A 12,025-nucleotide genomic window follows, 5' to 3' on the forward strand; every position below is an offset into this window, starting at 1 on the left:
TCCCTGATCCAATTATCTTCTCAAACAGAGGTCTTCCTGGACCCTTTGATTATTATCTCAAAACTAGAGTTCTCATAGCACTTTCATGCTCTTAAAATCACTGAGGACCACAAAGAGCTTTTATTTATATGGGTGCTATAGAATGCTTATTTACTGCTTTAAAAATGAAAAAAATGTTTAAAACCAAATGGCGGGGCGCCTGGGTGGCTCAGTCGGTTAAGCGTCTGCCTTCGGCTCAGGTCATGATCCCAGGGTCCTGGGATCGGGCCCCACATCGGGCTCCCTGCTCCGCGGGAAGCCTGCTTCTCCCTCTCCCACTTCCCCCGCTTGTGTTCCCTCTCTCACTGTGTCTGTCAAATAAATAAATAAAAATCTTTAAAAAAATAAATAAATAAATAAACAAAACAAAAAAATAAAACAACAACAACAACAAAAAAAAATTGCTAAAAAAAAAATAAATAAATAAAAACAAATGGCAATGATGCCATCGCGCAACATGCAGCTTCTGGAAAGCTCTGCTAACTCCGCTCCTGAGACTCTCTCACCCTCAGGTGTGAGAAGGAGCATTGAAAGGCTAGTAACTTTGTAGGATCATTGTGAAAATTCATGCCTTTTCAGGTCCCCCGGAAGGGCCTCAGGATCCCCCAGGATTCCCAAGTACATATTGAGAACCCTATTCTAACTCCACCTCTTGCTGACTTTGTCATTGCTTATAGCAATTATGTACTTGACCTTGTAGTATTCAGATTGCTTGGTTTCAGCCTTCTCTGACTAGTGTGGAAATGCCACAAGGGCAGAGACTCTCTGTGCTGCTTTTAATAAGTATTTAATATATACATTTAAAAATGAATGACTATAACACCCACCTCTGCCTGTAGGGCTTCAGTAAAAACCCAGCAAACGAAGAATAGACTATATCAGTTGCTGTTGAAGTGACTTGTTTGATCCTGGGCAGTCTTAATGTTTTAAGTTCTGGGGGAATCCCACAAGATGTCTCCACAAGGTATCACCAGGATACCCTTTCTTCCACTGTCCCCTGAGGAAAATCGTGCTTGCTCGGACTTTCTCATGGGAGCTTTCAGACTCTCTACTTTTTCTCACACTCATGTGCGTTCTGATACTTTCTTCACTTTCAACAGCTTTTGTTTGATCCTCATATTTGTGTTCTGGGTACCTGTGGTGCCTTGACAATTTCAAAACTCAATTGTTTTTTTTTATTAAAAATTCCATCAGGCTTTAAACTTTGTGCTTGATCCCAGGACACCCTACTAACACAGGTGGAGATGATTTTTTTTTTTTAAATTTTATTTTAAGTAGGCTCCGTGCACAGCACAGAGCCCAAAGCAGAGCTTGAACTCACAGCCCTGAGATCAAGACTTGAACTGAAATCAAGAGTTGGACATTTAACCGACAGCCACCCAGGCGCCCTGAGAATGATGTTTTTAATGAGAAATTCGCATTATGTTCTCTCTTGCTTCAGGGATGGAGAAGGAACACTTGGTACTTTATGCCTTTGTCAATCCCTTCACTTCCTATATTTGCTTCTTTGGAAAAGATATGCCTTTTAAACATCTATGTGATAGAAGGAAATCAAAGAAAAAGAAATTGAACATTAGTTGAAAACCAGGTAGAGGTAGCATCTGGAAGGGAAATTCAATTATAGCTTCTAGGAGGATATTACTATGTCCTGTGTGCCACCTGGGTGTTTTCCCTTGACTTTTGCTCGTATCTTCCATTTCTGCTACTCTTAACTCCCTATTGGCCCTACAACACCAAAGGCAGTGGAGGAAGTGAGTGTGAGTGAATTTTGAAAGGAAACAAATGGATGCATATAGTATCTAAAGACAACTTTAGACTTGGAACCATGACAAACTTCTGGAAAGGAGATTGTCTCATTTGCATTTCAAAATCCAAAAGCATATGATGAAGTGATTTCATAGGAAATGAGCAATCCAAGGATGAACTCAACTAACTTGAATAAGTGCATTTCCAGGAAAAGACTTGGGGTCTCCAGAGTCTAGGTGACAGTCCTTAACCACTGGTAGAATGGGGTGAGCATCAGGACTTAGAGCACCAGGTCTTCTGACTCCAAGGGCGGGATGGGCTACCTTGTACCCCTACCCAGAGGGTCTATGTTGGGTCTAACTAAGGACTGGTTTCCACCATAACAGAAAATAAGACAAACCAGTTCTCTTTCCCTGAGCATATCAGTATTGCGAGCCACATGATCAATATACTTATCATTTTGTTTATTTTAATTATTATAAAGTCCTTATACTCCCAAACCACTTTGGCATCCTTTGGTGCCATGCTTACTAGGAATTCTGAAAGTATTCACTTCATAAGGATGTCTCTCACCTTTACTATTATTACTGCATAAAAATATAGGGAGTTATATTTTACAATATCTTAATAACTTCATCCCTCAACGATTTTCTCACTACATAACAATTAAGTATAAGCACAGCAATTAAATAAAAATGACAGATTGTAAAACAACAGTAAATAATATATTCACCTCTGTCCAACTACATATGATTATTCTATTTGGATTCTATCTGCTCAGAATAGTAACCTACAAGATTGATTCTTGATTTTTTGAATATGTTCTGATTTGAAAACTCAGAATAACATTCTTTTCTGTATCATAACATTCAGAATATATTAAGCTCCTAAGTTTTCTTTTCCTCCTGAATGCTGGGATTTTCTAGAACATGGTGGAATTTCAATTTATCAATATGCTACAGATAGAAATAATTACTATTTCAAAATACAATATTTAAGCAAATTAACATTGTCTATTAACATGTAAGTCATTTTCTCCCAAGTTCTCTATTCAATTTCTGATTTCGACTGGCATATATTTTTGTTAGTTTTTGGGTAAGACATAATCACCCTTATCTCTGAGTTTCTGTCTCCGAAGATGCACGGATTAAATAAGGTACTTAGTCCATGGCAGTTCAGGTCAAGCTGTACATCATGTGAGAACATAATGGCCCCAAGCTTCTATCAGTAACTTGTTTTTTTCCCCAGCAAAGCAATAACAATTCTCCCAGTGACTCTGTGACACATATTTGTTAGAATTGGAATTACACAGCCGGCAGTCACGAAATGGTGGCAGGATGGCAAAGGTCGTACACGTGATTTACATACTGTTTAGGATAGCACTTCTTAAAAAATGCAAAGTGTTGGAAAATACTGATAAGTACATGACACTATAGTTTATAGCAGAGCAGTTACTGCTTGCCTTAGGGTCAAGAGGATGGATTTACTAAGATTCAAATTTATTTTAATCAGACCGTGGAAAGAAAAATAACAAAAGCTTTTAAACACAGCAAATTAAACACTGTGTGCTTGGGGGTTGAGACTGGTTGTCATTCTAATACGTTCAGAATATATTAAGCTCCTAAGTTTTCAAGCTGGTTTTAGATTGTATTTAGTGTTGTTTTGAGTGAGGACTAAGAGACTGGCTCTCAAGGGCAGTGTGTCAGGTCCAATTTAACTTTAGCTATTTCATGTCGGTTCCAGTAAGGAACCCATCAAGTAATCACCAAAACAAGGGACTCCGAATCTGATGGGCTTGCACTCATTATATGAGATGTGTCAAAAAAGTCACTACCTATCTATGTGTTAAGTTTATCCAACAAGAACATAAACATGGTATGCTGTTCTACTACTTAATGGGATGTCTTGCTGCTTATTTGCTTTGCTCTGCATAGTTGTTCTCTGCCCTTTTCTCCAAGTAGACTGTCCCTTGCTCTTTGGCTTATGATCGGATTTGGTCAATAGGAGGCACGAGGACATCAGAAGGCGGGAGGAGAGAGGTTAGGATGTTTATTCTTCTGCTCCTGCCATGCCTCTTGACTCTGCCGGTACTATTCCTTGGACTTTTCCTTCAGGACCAATGGTGGTAAGGGCTTCCCTCTGTTGCTGCTACCCAAGTACCTCCCCAGACATTGTATTCCCTTAATCTTGCCCTCTCCTTTGTAAATAGTCCCAGAATTAACTTCTCTTCAGTTTAACTCTATTGAGTAGAATCTATTTCCCAGCTGGACCCTGATACAAATACAAAAGCAATTGAGACTTCTATTTTATGACCTTCTAAACAATTAAAATTACTCATCATTGATCCCTAAAGTGATAGTTACCTACTCAGTATTTTTAAATTAATTTCCTAAAATTTACTTAATTAGTTCAGTCTCAAAGTGACTCTGAAAATGTTAAGAATAAATGTAAGAATAACAGTGTTCCGCATTTCACTGTGGTTTAGATCCTTTGGCATAAAACGTGTGGGTGGTGATTTTATCACCTGTTTGTTTTGCTTTGTTACTTTTCCCATCTCAAACAAGGAGGCAGGGGCATGCAGGAAAAACAATCAACTAAAATCCTATGAGTCTTCAAAAAGATAATCCAGTACATAAAAACATGAAGTAACTAATCTTTCTGAAAGACAAAAATTCAGCAGTTGCCAAATACATTCCAAAAAAACCCCTACTGGAGTATTTAACGTTCCTGTAACAAAGCTACGTCTTTTGTAGGTAATTTTTGAACATGTATTACAGGAAAACAAAAGTGAACACTAAAAATTCATTCCATTTCTCTCACGTGTAACACAGTGTCTCAATTAGGAAAGCTGAGGATTATCAGTTGATTTAAAGTTATTTAAAAGTTCATAAGATTTATTCCTTCTATCACTTTATTTATCTCTTCTACTCTTTTGTTTTATATTATTTTATCTCCACATTACTTTTATTAGTCCCATCTTCCTAGTTTCTTTTGGTTTAATTTAGCCCTTTTTAAGGTTTCCCCAAAATGAGTACAACATTCCTTTACCTTGTCTTTGTTTTTAATAATAAAGTTAAGATTTATTCTGAATGTAGTTTTTTCCCCATACCCCTACGTTTTCATTATAAAATATTGCTACATTATTTGCTTTTTAAATAGTATGTAATTTTCTGTTTTATTGCTATTTTGATTCAGTAGATCTAAATGCGTGTTTCCTAATTTTAATGTGAATATATTTTATCATTTTATTTACCTTTAATTTTACTGGATTATTATTAAAGAATGTGACCTTTCTACACTTTTCAATTTTGGGGGTTCTCTTTACTGCCCCACAGCTGATCAAGGTTTATAAATATTCCCTGGACATATATAACAAATATATATTATAATTCAGTGGATTTAACTTTCTAGATACATTTATTACATTGGTTTGTTAATTATTTATTCCAACTTATGCATCTTTTTCTTCCAGTAATCTGTCTGATTCTGAGACATGTGCATTACTGGCATGTTCGCAATAGTATTTTTTATCAATTTCTCCTTTCATTCTTAATAATTTTTGTTTTAATATCCAGACACTATTTTGTTTGGTGCATCATGTTTACTTTGTTAGTATGAGTGTATTACATCTTTATGAGCCAAGACATTTTCACTTAGATAACTCCTCTTTGACCCTGCTTAGGGCTTCTGCATTGAACTCCACTTCATCTCACAAATTCTTCCCGATCCCAGTGTGTGTTTGTTGTATTTGCTGTTGCTACTTTGCTCCTTTAACTTCAACATTTATTTCATTAATATAAGTGTGTCCCTTATAAACATCACATAATTATTTTATCTTTGCTTATTACAAACTTGAATTTTTATTCTTTTCAAAGAATTCAGTGTGCTCAACTATAGTGTGTTAAGTTGATATACCTGATTCATCCCTTCTATATTAACTGGTTTGCCTCTTATTTTACATTTTCCTTCTTTTTTCTGCACCTTCTGGGTATTGAAGGTTATCCTCTCTCCTAAACTCACAATAGAATATGTTTCTCTATTATTATATGAAAAATGTGATATCTAATATCACCTCCTCTCTCAAGACACACTATTTTATCTCTGCTTTCCTTACTTGAACAAAGTAAGTACATGTGTCTCAAATATTAATTAAATATAATTCTAACTGCAACCACCCCTATAAGGGAGATACATTTATTGATTCTGAGAGAGAAATAATAATTCTACATTTTTAAATATAAAATACAGAGGACAAGGATGCTACAAATCATGCATCTTATTTTAGGAGTTTTATTGAGGGGACGCCTATGGGTTTAAATACATCTAGATATTTGTGATGATGCTTTCCTAAGAGTAGTGGTACTATAAAAATTGTAGAGAAAGTGAACTAATGTGTAAATTTAATGGTTTCAAGACCGAAATGTTATCTTATTCTTGTATCTTTCTTTTAAATAACAAACCTTGGTGGGTATTCAAGGAAATTTTATATTTTTAAATGAAGAAATAAAATGCTCCAGTGATTTCCGATGCAGAAATTGCCAGGGTGATATATGTTTTAATGATTTAGTTTTTGGCTTTTTGTGGTATCTTATTAAACTAAGTCAAGAGAATTTTATGATTTATTAAAGTGGAGCTCATTTCAATTCATAGCACTTTTATTCCTAAGCCTCAACCACTATGGTTGAAAAATATGTAATTAGGAGGAGATGAAGAAATTTTTAAATATTCTGCTGAGGTTAATATGCAATGCAAGATGGCCACATATAGAAATATAAGGGGTTATTGCATAGTACTATAGCATAATACTAAGTATTTAGTACTGCATATATTATATTGAGTTTTTCTATTTTGTTATATAATTGTCATACTGTTTAAGATCTCTACCAAAAATGATCTGTATAAGTAATGCATTCACAGTTAATTTTAAAGCAGACACTGTATTGATTAAAAAAATATATGGTGAGTTCATTCAATGTGATAGTCTAGATAGATGCCAAAAAGGATATCAGAGAATTGGTGAGAATCACCACTATGTCAGTAACTGGTTAAGAAATCTAGATGCCAATTACTGATTTAAGAGAGCTTGTAATCTAACCTCACGTGAGTTGGGGTGGGGTAATGTGGGAAGGAACTAGAAGAGAGTGGAGTGAAATGGATAAAACAAGTATAAACACAGGCTGAGGTCCTATTAGATATGACTCACTGTGTTAATTATATGAGAATAAAGAATACTCTTATATTTTAATTGTCTTCAAGCATAATTGTCATTTGACTTACTTTCACCTGTTGAATAATCCTGTGGGTCAAGTATTCCTGATTCCTGCAGTGATCTAATACAGGAGTCCACCAGCTCAAGACCTGTTGTAAGTTCGTCTTCGATGTCTTTTTGACCATCTGAAATACAATATTTTCAAGTGATGAATAAACGCATGATATTGTTATTATTAAAGCTTTAGGCTACTCTTTAATAATGAAAAGTATCCTAAACAAAGACATTACGTCCATGAAGTTCTCATTAGATTTCATATTGTAATTCTTGGTCAACCAGTAGCAGAAGCCAAGGCCAGCCAATTCCATGTATCCATGAAAATCATAAAAGTTTCTAGGGAATTGAGAGAACTTAACTCTCAGGAAATCATGAGCTATCACAGCATCATTTAATTATAGTGTTGTGGTCTTATCGTGTCCATTTTTATCAGTTTTTTTTTAAAGTTCACAAAGAAATTAATCAATAAAGACACAGTGTAGAAATAAGTGTAAGTTTCATCAAGAAGTTGTACCTTACCTTGTGATTGCCAGTGAAACTGCTCTTCTGCTGAACTATAAAAAAGAGAATACACAGGTGTAATGCACTGACTGAAACCAAGGACCCTAGACTATAAGACACATAGTGCGTTAGAGTAGTAACGCACTATGGGCTCCATGTTGTGTCTTATTTTTATTTATTTATTTATTTAATTTATTTATTTTTACTGAGAAAAGAGATTCTGTTCTGATGCAATCTTAACTTTAATCCATTTGATGTATATCTCTTTTGAATCACAGGTACTCGTGTGTTATAAATGGACACTCTTCTGTAATTTTCAGAGAATAGTTTTTTTTTTTTTTACAAAGCCCAACCTGTTATACTCATCCCTTACAACAGCTTCTACATGGATGCAGGTGTACCCAGTTTTAGTTATTTTAAAATATGAGGCTGACTAGTTTCATGTAGACTTTGTCAGGTAGTCTGGGAAAGATATAACCTCCTTTTTCATTATAAAGAAGATACACTAAATCTATACCTTCTTCCAGACATTATCACATGAGCAGCTCCTGTCAGTTGATTACTAGTTTAAATTAAATAATTTAAAACTTGTAACACTTTACCACCAATTGGATATACAGTTCCCAAATTCTCCCTTTACAAAGACATTTTGTAAGACGACCTAGGTAGGAAGGATATGCCAAAGACACTGCACAGATTTCATCTATGGAGGCGACATAGGTAACTTTTGAACGATTTATTAAATAGATAAATAAATTTAAAATTTCTAAACATGCATAACTCTTTCATTATATATGCAAATACTTTCTACATGCCCCCTTTTTATGTGTCAATAATTGGTAAGACATCTAGATGCCAATTACTGACAGGTATCATTTTGAGAATGATTTTCTACACTTATTTCACTAAAGCCTCTACTCTGATCAAGCAGCTTCTATGAATAGCTCATCAGTTGCACAACAGCAAGTGGATTTTAGACCTTTAATCTGTACTTCAGAGATGGCTTCTGAATACATTTACAGAGGAACAAGGAAAAGGGAATTCTGGTATAAATCAGTGTTCAAAAAAGCTATGATTGATATACACGAACACAAGGATAGTCCTTTAAGGGACATGTGACTTTTACAGGGTATCTTGCTCCTCAACCCATCCACTTCAGCAAACTGGGAAATGGTTTCACAATGGTGAAAACTATAGACAGAATTGATACGTGAAATGGTAACTTTACAAATTCAATCCAACGCAACTTTTTCTTGTATCAAAAAGCTTTGTGCTATATAGTGGTAATAGAGAACTACAAAGTTTCACACTTAAAACAGAAATGTAATCTTAAAGTCAATATTTTAAGAATTGCATGCATGGTCAGTTAGTAAGTGGCATTTTAAATGGGAATAAAAAATGCTTTCATATTTATAGTAGATGGAATGGTGCCCCTCACCCCCAAAAGATATGATCACATTAAATCTCTAGAAACTGTGTGCAGCTACTTATTGGAAAAAACATTTTTGTAGATGTAATTAAGTTAAAGGTCTTCAGATGAGATCATCTGAACTGTCCTTCTAAGAAATAGAAATGGAGAAAGACAGAGAAGAGAAGGTTATAGGAAAGTGGAAACAGAAATTGGGAGTCCTGCATGTATAAGCCAAGAAATGCCTGGAGCCATCAAAGAATTTCTAGAGCCATCAGAACCTGGAAGAGATAAGAAATGATCCCTCCCTTCCCCCCGAATCTTCATAGGGAACACAGCCCTGCTGACACCTTGACTTTGAACTTCCGGCCTCCAACACTGTGAGAGACTACATTTTTTGTTTTGTTTAAATAAGCCACTCAGCTGTGGTAATTTGTAATGGCAGCCCCAGGAAACTGATAACAGTATTTTTCCGATACAATACAAATGCTCTCCGTACACCCTCCAGGGTTTACAACTATCTCCCGGCTGCTACATCCCTTTGGCCAGTATAGCCCTTCTCTAAGTACTTACTGTATACCTTGGCTCCGCTAATTCCTGTCAACCACAATGCTCCTTAGATAGATGGCGAATAAAGGGTTATAGGTGTTAAATACCTTGACCACACGGATCCTAAGGAGCTCAACAACGACTTAAACTAACCTGTCCCACTCCACAGCTCCTATCCTCGCTCACAATAAAAAGTCATGGAGGGGAACACCCTCAAGTGACTTCCCACCTGAAGCAGTAAGAGGAAGTCGATGGAGGCCCTCGCTACTCCTCTCCTCAGGCACACTGTAGAGCACACTTCACCCCCCCGTGCACACAGATGGGACCATGTAAAGCCTATGACAGGAAGTGACAAGTGCCACTTCCTGCCCCAGGCACGGAAGGGCAGGCATGCGATCCTCATGCTCTCTGTCCTAATCCCTCTGCGATGGGTCCCTGAGTAGGAGGGAGGAAGATTTCTGCCAGCCCCGAGAAGACACAGCATGAGTGAGAAATAAAGCCCTGCTGTGTGAAAACTCTGGAGCTGGAGGGGGGTTTGTTTCCGTAGAATAAATGTCACACTGAGGAATACAGAAATGTGTCAGTATTTGAGGCTGTAAGGTGTTTCTTGCTTCTCTGCCTTCCATTTCCACAGCGTTGCGTGGGGAGGAAACGTCTGGGGTCACTCTCACACAAATAAGGTGGTGTGACAGCTTTTACTCATCCCGTGAGATGTATCTGCTCATCTACAATAATGGGCGATTTTATGTGTATGGCTACGCCTCCCAGTTTTATATAATATTTACTTTTTGCTCATCTCTTTCAAAAGTGTTTCGATTTTATGATGCAACAGAAACAAGAAGAGACATTTTGTATTGCAGTTGAAAGAATACCATTCTCAGTGAATATGATGAACAATCCTCTCAAAGCAGAGGAACCTTCCTTTTGGACAGATAAAGAGCATTAATCATTTAAAAGGTTTCCTGATTCCTTTAGCACAGTTAAAATGCATTAAAAGTATGACTGATCACAGAAAATAGAAGTCCCAAGAGAAACTTGGTTTGGATTTTATTTCCATTAAGTACACACTTTACTCGCTCTGTTAGGGGATTTTATGCAATTGTATATCTTATACACTTGATTCCTTCTTTTAAAACTGCTTTTGGGCGGATGCTTTTTTAAAAAAAGCAAACAAACTATTTATTCATCCAATAAACACAGATTATGCCTATATGCCACACATTCTTATTTCAGCTGTTTAGGAATTACTCATGGTGAACTTTCTCCCAATTATATCGTTCAATTTAGTATAATATAAAAGTTATTTCTGAAGCAGTTGTAACTCCCATGCATGTTAAATTTTAGAAAATAAAGTTTGCTTTACCACCAAAATGCTGTTTCTTGAAATACAAGTAATCTGTAAAGAATTAAATTTAATAAAATAGAGATGTAATTTAGAGTAGTCAGTATGTATTTAAACATAACTATGTACAAGTTCCAGAGCCCAATTATTATGAGCAAAATAACAAAGACTACCTAACATTTAACTTTTAAACATATAGATAAATATGTATATAAATCAGTAGTGCTAGGAAACAGTTTTTAAAACAATATATTAAAAGCACAAATCCTGGGGCACCTGGATGGCTCAGTTGGTTAAACATCTGTCTTCAGCTCAGGTCATAATCCTAGGGTATGGAGACTGAGCCCCACTTCGGGCTCCCCGCTCAACAGGGAGTCTGCTTCTCCCTCTCCCTCTGCCTCTCTCCCCCACTCGTGCTCTCTCACTTGCTCTCTCTCTCAGTAAATAAATAAAATATTGATTTTTTAAAAGCACAAATCCCAATAGGTAACACTTAGATAGTTCTCACTTTAAACCAGACAATATTCTAACTGATTTATAGTTAACTTTCATGACAACAGCTTTGAGATAGGTACTGTTTTCCCATTTTACAGATAATGAAACTGAGGTAAAATGTTCAAGAACTTGCTGGAGGCCCCACCTCCAGCAAACAGTGGAGGCAGGATTATGACCCTGGGTATCCTGTTCTAGAGGCTGCATTCCACACATGTGGTGACATAAAAATTAAACTCCTACGTGATAAAAACAAAAACATAAACATAAAACCATAAACCAAGTTGAAAAAACAAGCCATGTCCTGGGAGAAGATATTTGCAATGCATATAACTTAAAAGGGTTAGCTTCCGGAACATTAAAATAACTCCTACAAATCATTTTAAGATAAAGATTAAAAGGTCAAATAGAAAAGAGGTCAATGAATATATATATCGCTGATGCACAGAAGAAAAAAAAATCAAGAATGGATGGTCACTGAACATATTAAAAGATACTCAAATCTATTAGCCATTGAAAGAATATAAACTAAACACAAGGCAGTTCTTTATATTCCACAGGCTGTCAAACAACTAGGAAGTCGGACAGTATTTTGTGTTGGAGAGGAGGTGGGGAAATAAGAAACTCTCATACATTGTACATGAAAGAGTAAAGCAGAGACTTGGGTGAGCAATGAGGCAAA

The 12,025-nt window shown here is 36.1% G+C and overlaps 1 protein-coding gene across 5 annotated transcripts in view; it reads right to left on the reverse strand.

Moving 5' to 3' along the window:
- CTNND2 (catenin delta 2) overlaps positions 1-12,025 on the reverse strand; it is an 887,227-nt gene that overhangs the window by 395,321 nt on the left and 479,881 nt on the right. For all 5 annotated transcript variants that reach the window (XM_032415368.1, XM_032415365.1, XM_032415366.1 and 2 more), the window contains 2 exons: positions 7,571-7,605; positions 7,063-7,179 (listed from right to left, as the gene is read on the reverse strand). In XM_032415368.1, the coding sequence (XP_032271259.1) occupies positions 7,063-7,179; positions 7,571-7,605 (152 nt within the window). The remainder of the gene's footprint in view (positions 1-7,062; positions 7,180-7,570; positions 7,606-12,025) is intronic.

The sequence above is a fragment of the Phoca vitulina genome, unplaced genomic scaffold (genome assembly GCF_004348235.1).
Source record: "Phoca vitulina isolate PV1807 unplaced genomic scaffold, GSC_HSeal_1.0 scaffold17, whole genome shotgun sequence".
Lineage (NCBI taxonomy): Eukaryota > Metazoa > Chordata > Mammalia > Carnivora > Phocidae > Phoca > Phoca vitulina.